Genomic DNA, 26,139 nt, shown 5'->3' with positions numbered 1-26,139 from the left:
GGTGTGTGTGTGCGTGCGTGTGTCTCTGTGTCTGTGTCTGTGTCTACGCGTGCGCGTGTGTGTATGTGTGTATGCATGTGTGTGTGCGCGTGCGTGTGCATGTGCATGTTGTGCATGCGTGTGTGTGCGCGCACGGATGTGCATATACGTGTGCGTGTGTGTGCATGTGCGTGTATGTGCATCATGCGTGCGTGTGCGGTTGTGTGTGTGCGCGTGCACGCGTATGCGTGTGCGTGTGCCTATGTGTGTGCGTGTGTGTTTATGTACGTTTGCATGCATGTGTGTGTGTGCGTACGTGTGTGTGTGTATGCGCGCGCGTGTGGGTGTGTGAGTGTGGGTGTGCGCGTGTGCGTGCGTGTGTGCGTCCGTGTCTGTGTGTGCATGTTTGCGCATGTGTGTGCATCTGTGTCTGTACGTGCATGTGCGGTGTGTGTGTGTGCATTAACTGATATCACATCCAAATTAGAGGGATCTTGGTCGGATGAAAATATTGTTGAGAATGACTTAAAAGAATTGGAAGTTACTGCCCATACCAACAAAGTGCATTTCATTTTCCATAGCTTAATCATAAGAACTCCAAACTTAAGTGTGCTCAGTGGCCTTGTTTTACATCTTTCTTAAGTAAAGAATTGAATTCTTAATTAATTTATAAAGATAAAAAAAATTAAAATTTAAGATTATGTTAGGCAATAATTTTGTTTTTCAGTTTTCGTTTTTTATTTTTAAAAATTAAGTCTATTTTTTTTCTATTTGTTAAAATAATTTTTTAAATATAATAATTGAATTCTTACCTAAATCCTAAAAACAAAAATAGATTTTTAAAAGTTACATTTATTAATTTTTAAAATTTAACTTGATTTTTTAAATTAACGATAAAAAATACATAAAAATTTAAAATCAGCGCTTAAAAAACAACATTAAAGAAAGAAAGAGAGAGAGAAAAGAGATAAGATTAGAGAAAATAGGTCAAACTTCTTATTGATTGACTGGATTTGTTTTAAGACTTGTAAATAGAGACAATGGAGAAAGAGAAGAGCAGGTGGAGCCGTGGAGGCCATCGACCCACAACCTTCATCCAATCATTTTCAAATTAGGACAAACCTTAATCCCTCTTTTAGATTACCACACAAGATTTCGTACTGTTTCGCTTCAAACATCCCCAAATCCTTATCCCGTCCTCTTTCTCCTCCTTGCCGTCGCCGTCGCCGTCTCCGTCTTTCAAGTATTGGGGTTTCGTTGACCAAATTTCTTGCCTCAGATCGTCCTTCTTGGGTTCCAATTTCACGTACGGAAGGAGGGTTTAATTGGTATGGCTGTGCTTTTGGAGGAGATAGTGAAGTCCGTCGAGTTATGGTTGAAGCTGATCAAGAAGCCTGAGCCCTTCGTTGACCCGAATCTCGATCCTGTTCTTTTGGTGCCGGGGATTGCTGGTTCCATCTTGAATGCGGTTAATGAAGATACCGGCAATGAGGAGCGAGTTTGGGTCAGGGTATTGGGGGCTGATTCTAAATTACGTACCGAGCTATGGTCATTTTACGATCCCACTTCTGGTAATGTTATTGGCTTTCTACATCTTGTCGCTCTAGTTTTCTGGTGATTAGGACTCGTCTATTTTTTTCTGCTCTTGTACTCTTGCTAGGCTTTGGGTTTCCTTGGAAAATGAGTTCAGCCCTGTCACTTAGAAATTGATGTTTTGAGACTGAGTAGATGCTCGGGTAAAACAAGGACATGGAAGTCATCAATGTAATTGTAGTTTATCACGGTGTTCAAACTTAGCTCGGACTCTCGAGATTTAGCCTATTTTAGTTGGCCTTATAATATGTGGAATTTGTTATAATTCCACTATGATCAATTGTGTTAGGAGAACGTCTTTAATAAATAACACAAATATATTCAATTCTGGGTTTAAGGAGATATAGATTCTGGTCAAGCTCATACTAATTTGTCTTCAAGGGATCTTGCAGGGATATACTGTTAATTAGACGCTATTTGAAATGAATATGTGGGTATAATTCGGTACTGATTTAGTTTGCTAGGCTTGGCTAGTCTGCTGTTATGGGAATTGGGAGCAAGCGGATATCATATTAATAAACATCTAGCAAAATTGAGTGAAGGTTAATTCTTAATTGTGATTAAGGTGCAATGTTATTGTGATTTAACAAACATGCAACGTGAAGGTTTAAGCTGCTAATTTTTCATCAATCTTAGTTACGTTCATGATGCTGTTCTCCTCCAAAACATTCCTGAAACAATTTTTTCCCATGTGCCCTGGTGCTTGTGATGTTGGTTGAGAAAATGCTTTCAATTGTTAACCCAACGTATCCAGTTTGAATTATGATGTTTAATGTTGTTCTGAATTATGATATTCTCTGTCCATTATAAAGTTCCGCATCGTCCATAAAAGAGAAACGTTTGGTGTTCCATTTCTTTTTCCAGTGCACTAACATCTTCTAGTGTAACAGGTGAGTCTGTATGTTTTGATCCGAAGATCAAAATTAGAGTTCCAGATGAGAGAAATGGATTGTATGCAATAGATAATTTGGACCCTGACATGGTATACTCTTAAGTCTTATTTATATACTGATTTCTGCTTTAAAATATTTTGCTCTGAATTTGTTTGCAATTGCGGTGAAGTTATTAACGGGAAAATCTAATAATTTCCTCTTGTTCTTCACTTGCATGTCCACACAAACACATGTACGTTATTTCTTTTTAATGGTCCATTTGTATATGATTATGTTCAAGCAAGATAAATGTTTGTTTTGTGAATATAGTATCAATGTATACTTTTTTTTTTTTTATGCGAAACAGTCCAAACAATTTCATTGATAGTGTGAAATTACAAAAAGGCAAATTATCGTGAGAGATTACATAATAGTATTTCCACTGTGTAGTAAGAGATGTAAGATTGTAATCACAAAAAGATGGGGGTGAGTTTACACCAAGCAAGAGCTGTAACAAAAGATGATAAGAAAAGCGAGTGAAATTGTATCTCTCTATCTTCAAAGACCCGATTGTTTCGTTCATTCCAAATGAGACCATAAATAAGTTTTTTGATAATGAAGGTCCACAAGATCTCCCTTTTTGCTTTGGAGGGGTGGCCAATGAGAAGCATATTCAATAAGGTGAGAGTCATTTTGGAACACCATATAGTAGTTGAAGCATCACAGGGTTCTTTCCCAAAATGATTTGAGCAAAGTCGCAAAAGATCAATAAATGCATAATGGATTCACTATTTTGATGAAAAAGAACACAATTAACCAATTGGAGCCGATGAAATCCATAGGGCCTTTCTTATGAGAACATTTGCAGTATTTATGCTACCACGACTGACTTCCCACAAGTAGAACTGAATCTTTTCTGGGATGGGACCTTTCAAATATTCTTATAGAGAGAAGCATTCTGATTATGTCCTTTAGAGGCAATGTGTAGAGCGTGATCGACTTTGATGAGAACTTACCAGATTTATCAAGAATCCATCTCCAAGTGTCATTCGCCGTAGGGTTGACTAAGGGCAAGAGCAGAGAGGGCATGGTAGTCCAATCCTCATTTTCGGCTTCTGTTAGGTTATGTCTCTATCCAAGGTCTCATGCTTGATGATCATGGTTCCAACAGTGAGCAATAGGGGCCTCTTTGTGGCCAGATAGAGCAAATAGCCTTGGGAAAGCATTTTTAAAAGGGCGATGGTTCCCACCCAACGGTCCTTCCATAATAATGTATTACGACCATTGCCAATCACATGAACAATGTTCTCAAGGATGAGGTCACTCATCTTAGCTATGTGTATCCAAGGTCCTTTGAATCTTTTAAGGAGCCTATTATGTGGTTGTAATGGTGAACCATATTTCACATCAATAATGAGTCTCCAAGGCATTCTTCTCGGTTTGGTATCTCCATATTCATTTTGCTAAAAGGCCATTATTCTGCTTTTCCAATTCAATCAAGCTGAGCCCCCCCTCTTTAGTGGGAAGTTGAAACAATTTCCCATCTAATTGAATGGATACCTCCTTTGTTTTTTTTGCCGTTCCACATAAAGTTCTATAAAGTTTCTCAATTCGATCATAGCCTTGGATGAAATTCTTGGAGATTGACATGCAATATGTGGGGAGGTTGCTGAAGAGTCGCTTGTATCAAGGTAAGCCTGCCACCTTGGAGACATGTGTACCATTGCAGCTATTAAGACGTCTTTCTTTCACCTTTCAATGATAGGCTCCCAAAAAGATGATGGATTCCCAACAATAGTAATCCGAGGTATATAGACAAGAGCCAACCTTGTAGCCATATGAAGCTGCCACTGTATTGACCAAGGCATTATCTAAGTGAATGCCTAAAATCCTCATATTTGGCATGGTTGATGCGAAGACCGGAGGCTTGCTTAAAGGATCCAATAGTCTTAAATAAGTTTGCCAGATATTCATCATTGTGGATGGAAAAAAGATTGGTATCATCTGCAAACTGCAAATGGTTGATTTTGAGTCCAAAATTTCTAACCATAAGCCTTCAATGTGGCTAGCAATCATCCCATTGGTGGCATTTCTACTGAGACAATCAACCACCAAGGTGAATCAGGAATGGGGAGAGGGGGTCTCCCTGACGGAGGCCATGAGATTGCCTTGATTTTACCTCTAGGTCTGCCCATAATAATGGAGAAGTTTATAGAAGAAATACAACCATAATCCATCTTCTCCAGGTTATTACTGAAGCTATTGCTTCCAAGCTTTTGTGAAACAACTCTCAATCAACCATGTCAAATGTTTCTGAACATCCAACAACTTTATCACTAAACCTTTGGTTTTATTTCTGATGTGGTGATCAGTCAATTCACTTGCAATCAAGGAAGGCTTCAATTATCTGTCGACCAACCACAAAGGCAAATTAATTTTTGGTGATGGTATCAGGTAGGACTTTCTTTAATCTTTTGGATAAAACCCTCTCAATAATTTTGTATAGGCAAGTGGTGAGACTGATCGGTTTGTAGTCCTCAACCCTTTTGGCATTAGAATTCTTAGCAATCAAACAGTGTATATATACGTCTCATTGAGGTTGACGTTGATGATAGCTTTCTCAAAAAAAGTCTTGGAACACTCTTTTGATATCATCCTTAAGGATGTGCCATTGCTTTTTGAAGAATTCTGAAGTATAACCATAAGGGACCGTGGATTTATGAGTTCCCAAATCAGAAACAACATTTCAAATCTCATTTTCAGGGAATGGGGCTTCCAAGGCAATAGATTGTTCCGAAGAGATAGGGTCCCAATTGCAATCGGTGGAAGATCTCTGCTGCTATTCTTTTTTGCGTAAAGATCACGGTAGACATCAAGAAAACTCAGCCTCTATCTCAATGTCATCAAGCAAGCTTTGCCCCTGTTTAGAAAGAATCTCATAATCATGTTCTTTCTTTTTCTATAGGACATAAATCTGTGAAAGGTGTACTATTATTGTCCCCCTCCTTGATTCATTTAATCTTTACATAGTTGCCTCCAACTAATTTCCTTTGAGAAAGATAGATCAATGAGTTTGGCTTTAATAGAAGTCCTTCGGAGTTGTGCAGCCGTGGTCGAGGCCATATTACCTCTTCATGATCTTCCACCCTACTTATTTGGTCAATAGATCTGTCTTTGGTTGTGAGCAACCAAATGTCTCTGTTCCATGTTTTCAGGAGTTGCTTGAGATTTTTCAGCTTTTGAATAAAGCCATGGCCAGCCCAACCATTGATTCGATTACTTTGCCACCAACTAGAGAGCAAATTGGTAAAGGAGTGATGTTCCATCCACATATTTTTAAATTTGAAGTAACTTGGACCCCATCTCTATATGTCGAGAGTCATGTGGATCGGATAGTGGTCAGAAGTTGGCTGAGGGAGGTGTCTGACAATGCCACCTAGTGAACTTATCAATGCCGAGGCTCGATATGAGAAACCAATCAATTAACGTCATCACTAGTGACTCTAAAATTTGACCATGTATACTCACCATTTGACAGGGGAGGACCAATGAGAGAGCAATCATTAATGAAGTGTTGAAGGAGGTCCATACTAGCAGTTCCACTTTAATATTTTCCCCAAAGATCATCTTGATACATTGAAGTCTCCTTCATAACCCAATGAACATTGCAAAGGTGAGTGAGGTCATAAAGCTCTTCCCATAAATGATCCCTATCTTTAGCCTTAGATGGCCATATACTCCTGTCAACCAAAAAGTGTAACATCCATGAGAGAAATTTGCAAGGAAAGAAAGTGGTTACCCTTTAATGACTTTGTCAACATTGGTAGATGGATCATTCCAATTATAAGGATACTACCAGCCATGTTAATCGCATCCAAGGAGGCTGAATCAATGTGACAAGAGCTCCAAATAGTTTGATAAACTTCTAATCAATATTAGCTCCTTTTGTTTCCTATAAGATAACAAAAGTGGCATTGGTTTTGTTGAGAAGGTCTTTTATCGTTGCTCTTTTCTTCCTCGAGCAGAGGCCCACGACCATTCTAAAACAGGGTGCAAATGTTTCCTGTCATAATTAATGGAGGATGCAAGGTTTTTTTTAGCTCCCTTTTAAGTCTTGCAGCTTTCGAATTAAACTTTCCACCTTTTTGTGTTTTGCTCGGAATAACCACAGAGACCGTACATGATGTGTTAATATTTTACTCCAAAACTTGAGCTATTAAATTCTTTAAAGTATTCACTTCAGGGTAGAAACATTTTCTGATTGTTTTTATTCAATTAACTAAGATAGTTGAAAGTTGTACGTAATGGACTGAACAAGATTTTTCTTTAGAAATTTTTTTTTTGATTTGCACTATAGATTGTTGGATGCGATTCTATTTACTATTCCATGACATGATTGTTGAAATGACCAAGTGGGGTTTTCAAGAAGGAAAAAACACTTTTTGGGTTTGGATATGATTTTCGCCAAAGTAACAGGTATCAACTAAAGTTCAGATTATTTTATCAATCAATTCCATCTTTTTATTCCTTCTTTGAAAAGCAGGAAAAATGTAAATGATGAAGTTGTCTTCATGAATTTCCTATATCAGTTTCAGTATGATTGTTTATGCTTATATTTCCCTTTTAGGTTTGTGGATTTTGGGTCTTTCACACTTCTGCTTTGCCTGCTTTTCTAGGTTGCCAGAAACATTGGATCTCTTAGCTGCAAAACTGGAGGCAGTATATAATGCTTCGGGAGGGAAAAAGATTAATATCATAAGTCATTCGATGGGCGGTCTTTTAGTGAAATGCTTCATGGGCTTGCGCAGCAAAGTAAAAATATTCATTTCTACATTCTTATGTACAATCATCTGTAACCATCTTCATCCTAGCTCTAGGGGTGACCCATCCATTATTATTTTATTTTTTTTTTTGGGGGGGGGGGAAGATGCGGAATCAAAAGTCTTGTGAAGTTGATTCTAATGGATAAAAGGGGCAGATTAGTAGGAAAATATTATTCACTCAATTTTTACCCATAAATTATTTTAAAAAATGTGGTGAGAGGGGAAGGAGAGGGCAAGCCCTCCTCCCAACAACTTGGCATCCACAATGTACCTGCTTTCATTCCTTCATTCACATCAAACACGTTCCAAGTTTATTTTGTTTAATTATTCGTTTTATTGTTTTCTTAGGAGAAGGGTGGAGTTTATAACTTCTGTTTGCACATATTCAGATTCTTAATTTAATACATTCTTTCATTTGCTTGCAGATTTTTGAGAAGTATGTGCAGAATTGGATTGCAATTGCTGCGCCATTCCAGGGTGAGACTTCAGAAGTATTTAATATTGAATAATATCTTCCCTTAAAGTACTTTTCTCTGATGTTGATTGCTTGAGTGAATAGGTTATAAGGTGGTTTAAATTTCCTCCAACCCTTTATTTATTTATTTTTTTAATCTGTGGTAGTTGGTTTATGCGATTGGGAGTCTGAATATGGATCCTAAAAGTGATGTTAGAAATGCACTCAATTTAATGATTATGGGTTTAACAGGTGCACCTGGATATGTTACATCAACCTTTGTGAGTGGAATGTCATTCGTTACTGGATGGAGACAGAACTTCTTCATATCAAAGTGGAGCATGCACCAACTTGTATGAGCAAAATGACAGTATTCATTATATTTTTTTCACGTTGATTGAATAGTTAAACAGTTTTGTAGGAGGAATATGAAACTGAATGACATTCACTTTATTGCATTTTCTTCTTCCCTGCTAAGAATTGTACATGTGGTCATATTTATTTCATTTTTGAAGATGGAAAAATTTGGTCTTGTGATTGATGCGGCAGTGTCACTGTCAAGCACATCTTTTCTCTAGTTTCTATCTTTCGACTCTTTATTTGAGCTTGGTTCTTCTGGTAAAATAAAATTGAAGAGAATTCCTTCTAGGATTAGGTTCCTCTTTGGATTTTAGCTTTGGAGTGGTTTAATGCTTATGGTGGATTGAACAGGAGAAGGTTGTTTTGGTTTCTTTCCTTTCAATTGTGTCTGATGCTTCTCATTAAAAGAAATTAAAGGATCAATCCTTTTTTTTGTGTGTGCACGTGTGTGTCTGCATGCGGAAATTTAACATATTTGTGATTTTTCAATATGTTGTTCTTTATGCAGATTTTGTGTATTTTAGTTGTTAAATTATATTAAAAGAAAACTCATTATGGATACTCTTCTGGCTTAGCTGGTTTGGTTAACTCATCCTGTTTTTAGTTTCTCTATGACTAAGACCGTCTTTTCCACTCCTCAGCTTATTGAATGCCCATCCATTTACGAGCTAATGGGCTCTCCAGACTTTAATTGGCAACACATTCCTCTTCTAGAAGTTTGGAGAGAGAAACATGACAAGGATGGGAACACTCGTAATGTGTTGGAATCTTACCCACTTAAAGAAAGTGTTGAAATACTGACAGAATCTCTCTCAACAAACACGGTGAGTTCTGATTGCCATGTCATATACATCACATCTAAAGATTGAAGTCACCAATATAGTGTGCTAGATTTTAGGGTTCAGTTGGTATTTTTTATTTTCTCTCTCTTGTTTCTCATTGTTAAGAAAGGTTCCCAAAATTATATGCAAATTTTAGAAATAACACTTTTTTCAGTTTCCAGTTTTTCAAACATATGAAAGAAAACATTATTTGAAAATTTTTAAAATTTTTACATATAGAATGCATAATAATATTAAATAAATAAATAAATAGGTAATTGTTTTAAATGGTAAAACTATTGAAAATATTTTAATATCACTATCTATTAGTGATAGAGCGTGATAGACTTCTATCTCTCAGTGATAATAGTTGTACATAAGTTGATAGAGAGTGACATTTTGCTATATTTGTAAATAAGTTGACTCATTTTCCTTTATTTGAAAACAACTCTAAATAAATACGACAACTCTTTTTTGATATTTGATTAAAAAATTATTTTCATGTTAATTTTTTAACTTTTTAATCTTATATTTGACGGAACAAGTAATACCAATGGTTATCAAACATATTTTTGTTCTTTTTCATCAATGAAAAGAAAGAAAAGGAAACAAAAGTCAGTTATTATGCATAGTTACATTTTTCTTTCTGTAAATGAGGAAACCATAAATGAGGTACAAGAATCTAGAATGCTATCAAATAAGTCTTTATATTTTTTCTTAGGCTCCATTTTCAAATGGGGACATTATCAAATGAGAGCATTATTTCTCATAGATTATTCTGCTTAGAAAGTTCTCAAAATAAATGATCTTTAATTCGGTAAAGTTTGTAAAGCTAGTGGTTTTTGGCACTGTTACGTGTGTTATGTGAGTGACTAGATAAATTACATACGCCTCTTGTCTATGAGATGTTACTGTTTGATGCTGGGAGATCAAAGATATTACAAATTTTTGGTGTCTGATTTTGGTCTGCATTTTCAAACTATAAAGTTCTATGTACTTGAACCAGATTCTTCATGATGGAGTGGATATTCCCCTGCCATTTAATTTGGAGATTTTGAAATGGGCAAACGAGACGAGGGAAATTTTAAAGAGTGCCAAACTACCTCCTCAGGTCAAGTTTTACAATATATATGCAACTGGTCTTCAGACACCACACACTGTTTGGTAAGCCTTGATTTTGCTAAATCATCTTTGACAAATTTTGGTGAATTTATTATAGGCAAAACCTTTTGATTATTTGGATGTTTGCTTCGTCATGTTATTATTTTATGTAATGTCAAATTTTGCTTGGCTTCTGAAAATGATGTATTATTCATTCTACAGCTATGGAGATGCAGAAAATCCTGTCGCTGATTTACATAAACTGCGATACACTGAGGTCACTGTTGTCTTTCCATAGCATCTTTTCAATTATAATCTTACATGCTCAGGGTGTGGAACCTTGAAATATTTTCATATAACATTTTCCTACCCAATGCCATTTTATGTTCTACGATTCTCTTTTTCCTATCTTTGAAGTTGTATAGATGAATATGGAAAGCTGACTTGAATTTTTCGTTATTCGTTTTCAGCCCAAGTATGTTTACGTCGATGGTGATGGGACAGTTCCGGTGGAATCTTCAATGGTTTGTTCTGTTACCTCCTTTTTATTTATTTATTTATTTATTTATTTTAATTTAAATATTAATAGTGAAGCAGATTGTGATTCCGCTGCTTGCATTATCCATCTCTTGGAGGTCTATCCCTGTTTCGTCTAGCTTCTAAATTGATAGTCAGATGTTTTCTGCTGATTGTTATCAAGTTACCTATTTACCTTTAGGCCAAATTGGTCTAGAGGTAAATAGAGGCATGACCTTGATAAAGGGTTAAGAGGTCATGAGTTCAATCTATGGTGACCAGTTACTTAGGATCTCATATCTTATAGGTTTCCTTGACACCCAAATATTATAGGGTTGACGGGTTGTCCCGTGAGATTAGTCGCTTTTTACCCATCATTTAGACAATTTCCTGCCATGTGAACATATATATATATATATATATATATTATATGTGGGGTCCATTTGTTAGTCATGTAGCCATCTGATATGTTGTGGTACTGCTTCGTTTTGCTCATTTTGCAAACACGACCAAAATGAGCAAAACGAAGCAGTACCACAACATATCAGATGGCTACATGACTAACAAATGGACCCCACATATAATATATATATATATATATATATATGTTCACATGGCAGGAAATTGTCTAAATGATGGGTAAAAAGCGACTAATCTCACGGGACAACCCGTCAACCCTATAATATTTGGGTGTCAAGGAAACCTATAAGATATGAGATCCTAAGTAACTGGTCACCATAGATTGAACTCATGACCTCTTAACCCTTTATCAAGGTCATGCCTCTATTTACCTCTAGACCAATTTGGCCTAAAGGTAAATAGGTAACTTGATAACAATCAGCAGAAAACATCTGACTATCAATTTAGAAGCTAGACGAAACAGGGATAGACCTCCAAGAGATGGATAATGCAAGCAGCGGAATCACAATCTGCTTCACTATTAATATTTAAATTAAAATAAATAAATAAATAAATAAATAAAAAGGAGGTAACAGAACAAACCATTGAAGATTCCACCGGAACTGTCCCATCACCATCGACGTAAACATACTTGGGCTGAAAACGAATAACGAAAAATTCAAGTCAGCTTTCCATATTCATCTATACAACTTCAAAGATAGGAAAAAGAGAATCGTAGAACATAAAATGGCATTGGGTAGGAAAATGTTATATGAAAATATTTCAAGGTTCCACACCCTGAGCATGTAAGATTATAATTGAAAAGATGCTATGGAAAGACAACAGTGACCTCAGTGTATCGCAGTTTATGTAAATCAGCGACAGGATTTTCTGCATCTCCATAGCTGTAGAATGAATAATACATCATTTTCAGAAGCCAAGCAAAATTTGACATTACATAAAATAATAACATGACGAAGCAAACATCCAAATAATCAAAAGGTTTTGCCTATAATAAATTCACCAAAATTTGTCAAAGATGATTTAGCAAAATCAAGGCTTACCAAACAGTGTGTGGTGTCTGAAGACCAGTTGCATATATATTGTAAAACTTGACCTGAGGAGGTAGTTTGGCACTCTTTAAAATTTCCCTCGTCTCGTTTGCCCATTTCAAAATCTCCAAATTAAATGGCAGGGGAATATCCACTCCATCATGAAGAATCTGGTTCAAGTACATAGAACTTTATAGTTTGAAAATGCAGACCAAAATCAGACACCAAAAATTTGTAATATCTTTGATCTCCCAGCATCAAACAGTAACATCTCATAGACAAGAGGCGTATGTAATTTATCTAGTCACTCACATAACACACGTAACAGTGCCAAAAACCACTAGCTTTACAAACTTTACCGAATTAAAGATCATTTATTTTGAGAACTTTCTAAGCAGAATAATCTATGAGAAATAATGCTCTCATTTGATAATGTCCCCATTTGAAAATGGAGCCTAAGAAAAAATATAAAGACTTATTTGATAGCATTCTAGATTCTTGTACCTCATTTATGGTTTCCTCATTTACAGAAAGAAAAATGTAACTATGCATAATAACTGACTTTTGTTTCCTTTTCTTTCTTTTCATTGATGAAAAAGAACAAAAATATGTTTGATAACCATTGGTATTACTTGTTCCGTCAAATATAAGATTAAAAAGTTAAAAAATTAACATGAAAATAATTTTTTAATCAAATATCAAAAAAGAGTTGTCGTATTTATTTAGAGTTGTTTTCAAATAAAGGAAAATGAGTCAACTTATTTACAAATATAGCAAAATGTCACTCTCTATCAACTTATGTACAACTATTATCACTGAGAGATAGAAGTCTATCACGCTCTATCACTAATAGATAGTGATATTAAAATATTTTCAATAGTTTTACCATTTAAAACAATTACCTATTTATTTATTTATTTAATATTATTATGCATTCTATATGTAAAAATTTTAAAAATTTTCAAATAATGTTTTCTTTCATATGTTTGAAAAACTGGAAACTGAAAAAAGTGTTATTTCTAAAATTTGCATATAATTTTGGGAACCTTTCTTAACAATGAGAAACAAGAGAGAGAAAATAAAAAATACCAACTGAACCCTAAAATCTAGCACACTATATTGGTGACTTCAATCTTTAGATGTGATGTATATGACATGGCAATCAGAACTCACCGTGTTTGTTGAGAGAGATTCTGTCAGTATTTCAACACTTTCTTTAAGTGGGTAAGATTCCAACACATTACGAGTGTTCCCATCCTTGTCATGTTTCTCTCTCCAAACTTCTAGAAGAGGAATGTGTTGCCAATTAAAGTCTGGAGAGCCCATTAGCTCGTAAATGGATGGGCATTCAATAAGCTGAGGAGTGGAAAAGACGGTCTTAGTCATAGAGAAACTAAAAACAGGATGAGTTAACCAAACCAGCTAAGCCAGAAGAGTATCCATAATGAGTTTTCTTTTAATATAATTTAACAACTAAAATACACAAAATCTGCATAAAGAACAACATATTGAAAAATCACAAATATGTTAAATTTCCGCATGCAGACACACACGTGCACACACAAAAAAAAGGATTGATCCTTTAATTTCTTTTAATGAGAAGCATCAGACACAATTGAAAGGAAAGAAACCAAAACAACCTTCTCCTGTTCAATCCACCATAAGCATTAAACCACTCCAAAGCTAAAATCCAAAGAGGAACCTAATCCTAGAAGGAATTCTCTTCAATTTTATTTTACCAGAAGAACCAAGCTCAAATAAAGAGTCGAAAGATAGAAACTAGAGAAAAGATGTGCTTGACAGTGACACTGCCGCATCAATCACAAGACCAAATTTTTCCATCTTCAAAAATGAAATAAATATGACCACATGTACAATTCTTAGCAGGGAAGAAGAAAATGCAATAAAGTGAATGTCATTCAGTTTCATATTCCTCCTACAAAACTGTTTAACTATTCAATCAACGTGAAAAAAATATAATGAATACTGTCATTTTGCTCATACAAGTTGGTGCATGCTCCACTTTGATATGAAGAAGTTCTGTCTCCATCCAGTAACGAATGACATTCCACTCACAAAGGTTGATGTAACATATCCAGGTGCACCTGTTAAACCCATAATCATTAAATTGAGTGCATTTCTAACATCACTTTTAGGATCCATATTCAGACTCCCAATCGCATAAACCAACTACCACAGATTAAAAAAATAAATAAATAAAGGGTTGGAGGAAATTTAAACCACCTTATAACCTATTCACTCAAGCAATCAACATCAGAGAAAAGTACTTTAAGGGAAGATATTATTCAATATTAAATACTTCTGAAGTCTCACCCTGGAATGGCGCAGCAATTGCAATCCAATTCTGCACATACTTCTCAAAAATCTGCAAGCAAATGAAAGAATGTATTAAATTAAGAATCTGAATATGTGCAAACAGAAGTTATAAACTCCACCCTTCTCCTAAGAAAACAATAAAACGAATAATTAAACAAAATAAACTTGGAACGTGTTTGATGTGAATGAAGGAATGAAAGCAGGTACATTGTGGATGCCAAGTTGTTGGGAGGAGGGCTTGCCCTCTCCTTCCCCTCTCACCACATTTTTTAAAATAATTTATGGGTAAAAATTGAGTGAATAATATTTTCCTACTAATCTGCCCCTTTTATCCATTAGAATCAACTTCACAAGACTTTTGATTCCGCATCTTCCCCCCCCCCCAAAAAAAAAAAATAAATAATAATGGATGGGTCACCCCTAGGAGCTAGGATGAAGATGGTTACAGATGATTGTACATAAGAATGTAGAAATGAATATTTTTACTTTGCTGCGCAAGCCCATGAAGCATTTCACTAAAAGACCGCCCATCGAATGACTTATGATATTAATCTTTTTCCCTCCCGAAGCATTATATACTGCCTCCAGTTTTGCAGCTAAGAGATCCAATGTTTCTGGCAACCTAGAAAAGCAGGCAAAGCAGAAGTGTGAAAGACCCAAAATCCACAAACCTAAAAGGAAATATAAGCATAAACAATCTATACTGAAAACTGAATAAGGAAATTCATGAAGACAACTTCATCATTTACATTTTTCCTGCTTTTCAAAGAAGGAATAAAAAGATGTATTGATAAAATAATCTGAACTTTAGTTGATACCTGTTACTTTGGCGAAAATCATATCCAAACCCAAAAAGTGTTTTTCCTTCTTGAAAACCCCACTTGGTCATTTCAACAATCATGTCATGGAAATAGTAAATAGAATCGCATCCAACAATCTATAGTGCAAATCAAAAAGAAAAATCTTGTTCAGTCCATTACGTACAACTTTCAACTATCTTAGTTAATTGAATAAAAACAATCAGAAAAATGTTTCTACCCTGAAGTGAATACTTTAAAGAATTTGAATAGCTCAAGTTTTGGAGTAAAATATTAACACATCATGTACGGTCTCTGTGGTTATTCCGAGCAAAACACAAAAAGGTGGAAAGTTTAATTCGAAAGCTGCAAGACTTAAAAGGGAGCTAAAAAACCTTGCATCCTCCATTAATTATGACAGGAAACATTTGCACCCTGTTTTAGAATGGTCGTGGCCTCTGCTCGAGGAAGAAAAGAGCAACGATAAAAGACCTTCTCAACAAAACCAATGCCACTTTTGTTATCTTATAGGAAACAAAAGGAGCTAATATTGATTAGAAGTTTATCAAAACTATTTGGAGCTCTTGTCACATTGATTCAGCCTCCTTGGATGCGATTAACATGGCTGGTAGTATCCTTATAATGTGGAATGATCCATCTACCAATGTTGACAAAGTCATTAAAGGTAACCACTTTCTTTCCTTGCAAATTTCTCTCATGGATGTTACACTTTTTGGTTGACAGGAGTATATGGCCATCTAAGGCTAAAGATAGGGATCATTTATGGGAAGAGCTTTATGACCTCACTCACCTTTGCAATGTTCATTGGGTTATTGAAGGAGACTTCAATGTATCAAGATGATCTTTGGAAAATTAAGTGGAACTGCTAGTATGGACCTCTTCAACAACTTCATTAATGATTGCTCTCTCATTGGTCCTCCCCTGTCAAATGGTGAGTATACATGGTCAAATTTTAGAGTCACTAGTGATGACGTTAATTGATTGGTTTCTCATATCGAGCTCGTGCATTGATAAGTTCACTAGTGGCATTGTCAGACACCTCCCTCAGCCAACTTCTGACCACTATCCGATCCACATGACTCTCGACATATAGAGATGGGGTCCAAGTTACTTCAAATTGAAAATATGTGGATGGAACATCACTCCTTTACCAATTTGCTCTCTAGTTGGTGGCAAAGTAATCGAATCAATGGTTGGGCTGGCCATGGCTTTATTCAAAAGCTGAAAAATCTCAAGCAACTCCTGAAAACATGGAACAGAGACATTTGGTTGCTCACAAACCAAAAAGACAGATCTATTGACCAAATTAAGTAGGGTGGAAGATCATGAAGAGGTAATATGGCCTCGACCACGCTGCACAACTCCGAAGGACTTCTATTAAAGCCAAACTCATTGATCTATCTTTCTCAAAGGAAATTAGTTGGAGGCAAATATGTAAAGATTAAATGAATCAAGGAGGGGGACAATAATAGTACACCTTTTCACAGATTTATGTCCTATAGAAAAAGAAAGAACATGATTATTGAGATTCTTTCTAAACAGGGGCAAAGCTTGCTTGATGACATTGAGATAGAGGCTGAGTTTCTTGATGTCTACCGTGATCTTTACGCAAAAAAGAATAGCAGCAGAGATCTTCCACCGATTGACAATTGGGACCCTATCTCTTCGGAACAATCTATTGCCTTGGAAGCCCCATTCCCTGAAAATGAGATTTGAAATGTTGTTTCTGATTTGGGAACTCATAAATCCACGGGTCCTTATGGTTATACTTCAGAATTCTTCAAAAAGCAATGGCACATCCTTAAGGATGATATCAAAAGAGTGTTCCAAGACTTTTTTGAGAAAGCTATCATCAACGTCAACCTCAATGAGACGTATATATGTTTGATTGCTAAGAAATCTAATGCCAAAAGGGTTGAGGACTACAAACCGATCAGTCTCACCACTTGCCTATACAAAATTATTGAGAGGGTTTTATCCAAAAGATTAAAGAAAGTCCTACCTGATACCATCACCAAAAATTAATTTGCCTTTGTGGTTGGTCGACAGATAATTGAAGCCTCCTTGATTGCAAGTGAATTGACTGATCACCACATCAGAAATAAAACCAAAGGTTTAGTGATAAAGTTGGATGTTCAGAAAGCATTTGACATGGTTGATTGAGAGTTGTTTCACAAAAGCTTGGAAGCAATAGGCTTCAGTAATACCTGGAGAAGATGGATTATGGGTTGTATTTCTTCTATAAACTTCTCCATTATTATCAATGGCAGACCTAGAGGTAAAATCAAGGCTTCTCATGGCCTCCGTCAGGGAGACCCCCTCTCCCCATTCCTATTCACCTTGGTGGTTGATTGTCTCAGTAGAATGCTCACCAATGGGATGATTGCTAGCCACATTGAAGGCTTTATGGTTAGAAATTTTGGACTCAAAATCAACCATTTGCAGTTTGCAGATGATACCATTCTTTTTTCCATCCCACAATGATGAATATCTGGCAAACTTATTTAAGACTATTGGATCCTTTAAGCAAGCCTCCGGTCTTCGCATCAACCATGCCAAATATGAGATTTTAGGCATTCACTTAGATAATGCCTTGGTCAATACAGTGGCAGCTTCATATGGCTACAAGGTTGGCTCTTGGCCATCTATATACCTCGGATTACTATTGTATGGGAATCCATCATCTTTTTGGGAGCCTATCATTGAAAGGTGGAAAGACGTCTTAATAGCTGCAATGGTACACATGTCTCCAAGGGTGGCAGGCTTACCTTGATACAAGCGACTCTTAGCAACCTCCCCACATATTGCATGTCAATCTCCAAGATTTCATCCAAGGCTATTGATCGAATTGAGAAACTTTATAGGAACTTTATGTGGAACGGGCAAAAAAAACAAAGGAGGTATCCATTCAATTAGATGGGAAATTGTTCAACTTCCCACTAAAGAGGGGGGGCTCAGCTTGATTGAATTGGAAAAGCAGAATAATGGCCTTTTAGCAAAATGAATATGGAGATACCAAACCGAGAAGAATGCCCTTTGGAGACTCATTATTGATGTGAAATATGGTTCACCATTACAACCACATAATAGGCTCCTTAAAAGATTCAAAGGACCTTGGATACACATAGCTAAGATGAGTGACCTCATCCTTGAGAACATTGTTCATGTGATTGGCAATGGTCGTAATACATTATTATGGAAGGACCGTTGGGTGGGAACCATCGCCCTTAAAAATGCTTTCCCAAGGCTATTTGCTCTATCTGGCCACAAAGAGGCCCCTATTGCTCACTGTTGGAACCATGATCATCAAGCATGAGACCTTGGATTGAGACATAACCTAACAGAAGCCGAAAATGAGGATTGGACTACCATGCCCTCTCTGCTCTTGCCCTTAGTCAACCCTACGGCGAATGACACTTGGAGATGGATTCTTGATAAATCTGGTAAGTTCTCATCAAAGTCGATCACTCTACACATTGCCTCTAAAGGACATAATCAGAATGCTTCTCTCTATAAGAATATTTGGAAAGGTCCCATCCCAGAAAAGATTCAGTTCTACTTGTGGGAAGTCAGTCGTGGTAGCATAAATACTGCAAATGTTCTCATAAGAAAGGCCCTATGGATTTCATCGGCTCCTAATTGGTGTGTTCTTTTTCATCAAAATAGTGAATCCATTATGCATTTATTGATCTTTTGCGACTTTGCTCAATCATTTTGGGAAAGAACCCTGTGATGCTTCAACTACTATATGGTGTTCCAAAATGACTCTCACCTTATTGAATATGCTTCTCATTGGCCACCCCTCCAAAGCAAAAAGGGAGATCTTGTGGACCTTCATTATCAAAAAACTTATTTATGGCTCATTTGGAATGAACGAAACAATCGGGTCTTTGAAGATAGAGAGATACATTTCACTCGCTTTTCTTATCATCTTTTGTATACAGCTCTCACTTGGTGTAAACTCACCCCATCTTTTTGTGATTACAATCTTACATCTCTTACTACACAGTGGAAATACTATTATGTAATCTCTCACGATAATTTGCCTTTTTGTAATTTCACACTATCAATGAAATTGTTTGGACTGTTTCGCATAAAAAAAAAAAAGTATACATTGATACTATATTCACAAAACAAACATTTATCTTGCTTGAACATAATCATATACAAATGGACCATTAAAAAGAAATAACGTACATGTGTTTGTGTGGACATGCAAGTGAAGAACAAGAGGAAATTATTAGATTTTCCCGTTAATAACTTCACCGCAATTGCAAACAAATTCAGAGCAAAATATTTTAAAGCAGAAATCAGTATATAAATAAGACTTAAGAGTATACCATGTCAGGGTCCAAATTATCTATTGCATACAATCCATTTCTCTCATCTGGAACTCTAATTTTGATCTTCGGATCAAAACATACAGACTCACCTGTTACACTAGAAGATGTTAGTGCACTGGAAAAAGAAATGGAACACCAAACGTTTCTCTTTTATGGACGATGCGGAACTTTATAATGGACAGAGAATATCATAATTCAGAACAACATTAAACATCATAATTCAAACTGGATACGTTGGGTTAACAATTGAAAGCATTTTCTCAACCAACATCACAAGCACCAGGGCACATGGGAAAAAATTGTTTCAGGAATGTTTTGGAGGAGAACAGCATCATGAACGTAACTAAGATTGATGAAAAATTAGCAGCTTAAACCTTCACGTTGCATGTTTGTTAAATCACAATAACATTGCACCTTAATCACAATTAAGAATTAACCTTCACTCAATTTTGCTAGATGTTTATTAATATGATATCCGCTTGCTCCCAATTCCCATAACAGCAGACTAGCCAAGCCTAGCAAACTAAATCAGTACCGAATTATACCCACATATTCATTTCAAATAGCGTCTAATTAACAGTATATCCCTGCAAGATCCCTTGAAGACAAATTAGTATGAGCTTGACCAGAATCTATATCTCCTTAAACCCAGAATTGAATATATTTGTGTTATTTATTAAAGACGTTCTCCTAACACAATTGATCATAGTGGAATTATAACAAATTCCACATATTATAAGGCCAACTAAAATAGGCTAAATCTCGAGAGTCCGAGCTAAGTTTGAACACCGTGATAAACTACAATTACATTGATGACTTCCATGTCCTTGTTTTACCCGAGCATCTACTCAGTCTCAAAACATCAATTTCTAAGTGACAGGGCTGAACTCATTTTCCAAGGAAACCCAAAGCCTAGCAAGAGTACAAGAGCAGAAAAAAATAGACGAGTCCTAATCACCAGAAAACTAGAGCGACAAGATGTAGAAAGCCAATAACATTACCAGAAGTGGGATCGTAAAATGACCATAGCTCGGTACGTAATTTAGAATCAGCCCCCAATACCCTGACCCAAACTCGCTCCTCATTGCCGGTATCTTCATTAACCGCATTCAAGATGGAACCAGCAATCCCCGGCACCAAAAGAACAGGATCGAGATTCGGGTCAACGAAGGGCTCAGGCTTCTTGATCAGCTTCAACCATAACTCGACGGACTTCACTATCTCCTCCAAAAGCACAGCCATACCAATTAAACCCTCCTTCCGTACGTGAAATTGGAACCCAAGAAGGACGATCTGAGGCAAGAAATTTGGTCAACGAAACCCCAATACTTGAAAGACGGAGACGGCGACGGCGACGGCAAGGAGGAGAAAGAGGACGGGATAAGGATTTGGGGATGTTTGAAGCGAAACAGTACGAAATCTTGTGTGGTAATCTAAAAGAGGGATTAAGGTTTGTCCTAATTTGAAAATGATTGGATGAAGGTTGTGGGTCGATGGCCTCCACGGCTCCACCTGCTCTTCTCTTTCTCCATTGTCTCTATTTACAAGTCTTAAAACAAATCCAGTCAATCAATAAGAAGTTTGACCTATTTTCTCTAATCTTATCTCTTTTCTCTCTCTCTTTCTTTCTTTAATGTTGTTTTTTAAGCGCTGATTTTAAATTTTTATGTATTTTTTATCGTTAATTTAAAAAATCAAGTTAAATTTTAAAAATTAATAAATGTAACTTTTAAAAATCTATTTTTGTTTTTAGGATTTAGGTAAGAATTCAATTATTATATTTAAAAAATTATTTTAACAAATAGAAAAAAAATAGACTTAATTTTTAAAAATAAAAAACGAAAACTGAAAAACAAAATTATTGCCTAACATAATCTTAAATTTTAATTTTTTTTATCTTTATAAATTAATTAAGAATTCAATTCTTTACTTAAGAAAGATGTAAAACAAGGCCACTGAGCACACTTAAGTTTGGAGTTCTTATGATTAAGCTATGGAAAATGAAATGCACTTTGTTGGTATGGGCAGTAACTTCCAATTCTTTTAAGTCATTCTCAACAATATTTTCATCCGACCAAGATCCCTCTAATTTGGATGTGATATCAGTTAATGCACACACACACACCGCACATGCACGTACAGACACAGATGCACACACATGCGCAAACATGCACACACAGACACGGACGCACACACGCACGCACACGCGCACACCCACACTCACACACCCACACGCGCGCGCATACACACACACACGTACGCACACACACACATGCATGCAAACGTACATAAACACACACGCACACACATAGGCACACGCACACGCATACGCGTGCACGCGCACACACACAACCGCACACGCACGCATGATGCACATACACGCACATGCACACACACGCACACGTATATGCACATCCGTGCGCGCACACACACGCATGCACAACATGCACATGCACACGCACGCGCACACACACATGCATACACACATACACACACGCGCACGCGTAGACACAGACACAGACACAGAGACACACGCACGCACACACACACCCGCACACGCACGACACACACACGCATACATGCACGCACACGCACGCACACACACACCCACACACGCACGACACACACACACGCATACATGCATGCACACACACAACCACACACACGCATACATGCATGCACACACACAACCACACACACGCTCATGCACAGACAGACACAGACACAGATATAGAGTACATGCACCCATACGTACAAATGCACGCATACACGTGCGTGCACACACACATAATCTTTATTTGCATTATATAATTAAAATTTAAATTTAAATTACATTTATATTAAAAAAAAATCTTAAATTATGATATATTATTTTGTTGAGAAAAATAACATATAAAAATAATATAAATTGTATTAATTTTAAAAGAAATTCAAATTGATAAAAATAAATATGTTATATAAGATATTTCCAAATAGAAATCATACAAAACAAACACAATTATTAAAATATTTTCAATTATTCAAAAAATATTCCTACAAAACAAATATGGTAATCTAAAGATGTCATATATCTATAATTCTAGACATCTAAAATTTCGATTATCTACCATTCTAAAAAAATAAACTGCCCTAAAAGTATAATTTCAAGTTGGGAGTTTCTAAATTTATAATTTAAAGTTAAGGAGTTTCTAAATTTACTCCTAATTTATATACTACTTAAAACGTGGCATAAACAAATCACTCCTATTTTGTATTACTAAAACGTGGCATAAACAAATCACTCCTATTTTGTATTACTAAAACGTGGCATCAATTTTTTTTTCTCTTTTTATTTGCTGTCTTACTAAAGTATGTGGACGCAAGGGTGCAATAAAATTGATGTCGATATATTGAGAAAAACTAATAATTATAATCCATTTGGTAATTTGATTTTTTTATTTTATTATTTTTAAAAGTTAAACCTATATTATTCACAATTTTTATAATGATCTTTATCTTTGTTTAAATATAATAGTTGAATTCTTAGTCAAATTCCAATAACAAAAATATCTTTTTGAAAACTACATTTTTAGTTCTCAAATATTTTGTTTGGTTTTTTAAACCATCGTTAAAAGAAAGAAAGAAATTTGGAGATGGAAGTAGTGTTCATAAACTTAATTTTCAAAAATAAAAATAAAAATAAAATAATCACCAAACGGGATCTATAATGACGTGGTAATTCAAATTTTTAATGCAAAATTTGGTTTTTTTTTTTTTTTCTTTTGAAAGAAAGCAATTCAAATTTTTAAAGCAAGAAATATACCAATAATTCAATATGTTCACGCAATGCTTTGGGGTTGACTTTCTTTTGAGCAGACGTAGCTTTTAAGTCTTTCTTTAAAACTTTGAAACTATATGTAATTATTGTTAATTATCGTATAATTTATTGTGGACCCAAGAAAGTTTAATTCAATGGAACATTTAAATAATTAAATTTTCTTTAGTTGTATATTTTAGCAAAGCATATGTAATTTTGATTTTAAAATAAATGATCTCTAAAAAGAAAATAAAAACAAATAATACGTGTACAAAGAGAAAATATTTATTTCTCACATTAAAAGATGGGTTGTTTTTAAATATAGAAAAATAAACTAAAATATTTATAAAATATGACAAAAATTTAGAATTATCAATGATAGATGTTGATAGACTTCTATCAACGTCTATTAATGATATTGATAGACACTGATAGAAGTTTATCAGTGTCTATCAATGTCTATCATTGATAATTCGAAAATTTACTATATCTTGTAACTGTTTTCAATAGTTTTACCATTTGAAATAATTTCCCTTAAAAAAATCATTATTTTGCTTCATTATAGAACCCTAATTTTTGGTATAAATATAAATTTTATTTTTAATAGAATCAGAAAATTGCTCTAATTAGCCTATCAACGACTTTGTTAGAGAAGCATTAAACAAGAGGGAGGGGAGAGGAGAAGAGAATGAGAAATGTTTGTTTTAAATTATTATTAAGAAAATTACGCTTTTGATCCAAGTTTGACATAGGTTGCATTTTGGTTCTTGAGTTTTCAAAATCGATATTTTAACTCTCGTGAATATTGAGATAATCTTGTTTAGGTTCCTATCATTAACATTTTTGGTCTTTTTGTTAACTTTCCTTTCTGGAAAAATTTTTATTTTTCTTTCCCAATTCAAAAACGATTATTAGCAAGCAACCCTAAGCCACTAATATTTCAAGGACCTCGAGCACATCTCACAAGCATGAAAGGTAATAATAATATATCAATCCAAACTAAGCGATCCAATTCAGGCAATATATATTATCCAACAATCCTGGATCATATTCGAGTTCCAAATAAAGCAAAATAAACAATTTGGAACTCACAAGCTTAAAAGAATAGATAAATTAATCTAAGCTTCTAAGCAATAAGAACAGTACTAAATTATGTTTAAGGGAAGAAAGATGACACCGATTTATATTTGGTCACCTAATGTAGGCTATGTCAAATTTTCTGCAAATAATGCATATTCCACAAAAAATAGTGGGGAGAAGAACCAAGAAACTTACGATGCTCAACTAATCACTTTGACAAAAGCTTAAAACTCCTTAATGAAGATTGGAAGGAAAATTACTAAAAGAATCCTTAAAGAATTGTCTCTAAACATCAATCTTTCATCCGACCAAAAAAGAGAGAGAGAGAGAAAAGAACCAAAAGAGGCTACTACCTTCTTTTTCTTGTCTTGTTTTTTAACCGTTTTTTATTTTTTAGTTATTAAAGTAAATAAGCTTATGTTTTGGACCCCAAATTCTTAACAATATCCCCCTAAGAGACAAAACAAGTAACATATTTCCCTTGTTAAGGAAATGATTAGACAACCTTAATCCTCAATGCAAAAACTATTAAGGTTTTTTTTTATATATTTTATTTTTTTTAACTAGAACCTTTGATCTAAGAAATTAACACCCCTTTACACAAGATTTAAATTAACCTAGAGAAAATGGCAACCAATGTAAAAGTGGGTGAAGAGATTCTAGGAAATCTCTTTCATTGTACAACAACAAAAGAAATCTAGTTAAGTATTCAAGATGTTTACTACGAAGAACATGACAAAAACAATGCATATTCGAACTTAATTACAGAATTTTCACAAAAGAAATCTGTGAAAGAATCAATTTCCTCAGCAGAAGTGCGTGAACATGTGTGAAATCAAAATTCGTTTTGAAAATCACGAAAAACGGAGAAAACATACACAACAGTACAAAATAAACATAAAATTCATAAGCATGCTTTTACATAGATTTTTCTTCCAGAACAATACACTTATTCTGTCTTTGCAACTTTGTTGTTCGATGTGGGAGTTATTTTTAATGTAATTTAAATATAAATTAAATCATATTTAATATATAATTAAATTAATAATATTAATTAATGGGGAAGTTAAAACTCCCTTCCACACATAACAAAAAATAACTCCTCGTTGGGAGTTATTTTTAATGTAATTTAAATATAAATTAAATCATATTTAATATATAATTAAATTAATAATATTAATTAATTAATTATTAAATATCACATATTTAATTTGATTTGAATCATATTCAAACCATATCATCTCACAACCTATGGTTTTAATATAAATAAATATGGATCTTATTTATATTAATTTTAACTTATAGTTTTATATGATTCTTATTCATATAAATAATATTTGAATTTTATTCAAATATTTATCTCTCTCATATTATAAAATATAATTTTGAATTTCATTCAAAATTAACTTTGTATTATAATGTATCTATATAGATTATATCAATTTGAATCACATTCAATATTTCTCTTATACATAGTATTAATTATAAATCATATTATAATTAACTATATATTATAATGTATCTATATACATTGTATTAATTGTATCTTATATAATTAATTCTCTTATTTAATCGAATAATTCAGATTAATCCAAAATTAATCGATTCTCATTTTTACCCTCAATGAGCTAGCAAGAGAACCTTATGGACCTACAGTTTAGAAGCTCTAATGATATGAGTTTAATTAATTAAACTCGTATCATTAGAGCTTCTAATACGAGTTTAATTAATTAAACTCTTGAATTAAATTAATCGATATTCATTAAGTACAGGTCGCTCCACTAAAGACCCACAA

The 26,139-nt window shown here is 34.8% G+C and overlaps 1 protein-coding gene and 1 pseudogene across 2 annotated transcripts; one reads left to right on the top strand and one right to left on the bottom strand.

Annotated features, from left to right (window-relative positions):
• The first annotated feature begins 991 nt into the window (after nt 1–991).
• Nucleotides 992–10,769, top strand: LOC150034493 (lecithin-cholesterol acyltransferase-like 4; annotated as a pseudogene). Its single transcript, XR_016531592.1, has 10 exons — nt 992–1,550; nt 2,463–2,554; nt 6,802–6,920; nt 7,121–7,256; nt 7,693–7,744; nt 7,974–8,074; nt 8,723–8,905; nt 9,909–10,066; nt 10,226–10,280; nt 10,474–10,769. The product of XR_016531592.1 is annotated as a lecithin-cholesterol acyltransferase-like 4 (transcript).
• A 510-nt stretch (nt 10,770–11,279) lies between these two features.
• On the bottom strand, nt 11,280–21,028 carry LOC150034492 (lecithin-cholesterol acyltransferase-like 4). Its single transcript, XM_090316884.1, has 10 exons — nt 20,470–21,028; nt 19,466–19,557; nt 15,126–15,244; nt 14,794–14,929; nt 14,305–14,356; nt 13,975–14,075; nt 13,144–13,326; nt 11,983–12,140; nt 11,769–11,823; nt 11,280–11,575 (listed from the first exon to the last, which is right to left on the bottom strand). The coding sequence occupies exons 1-10, from the start codon at nt 20,708–20,710 to the stop codon at nt 11,390–11,392; spliced, it is 1,323 nt and encodes a 440-aa protein (XP_090173010.1). The 5' UTR covers nt 20,711–21,028; the 3' UTR covers nt 11,280–11,389.
• Nucleotides 21,029–26,139: the final 5,111 nt, after the last annotated feature.

This window comes from Benincasa hispida, chromosome 8 (assembly GCF_027475165.1).
Source record: "Benincasa hispida cultivar pf3 chromosome 8, pf3_genome.v1.1, whole genome shotgun sequence".
Lineage (NCBI taxonomy): Eukaryota > Viridiplantae > Streptophyta > Magnoliopsida > Cucurbitales > Cucurbitaceae > Benincasa > Benincasa hispida.
The sequence above is the reverse complement of the archived record's forward strand: the minus strand, read 5'-3'. Positions and strand labels throughout refer to the sequence as shown.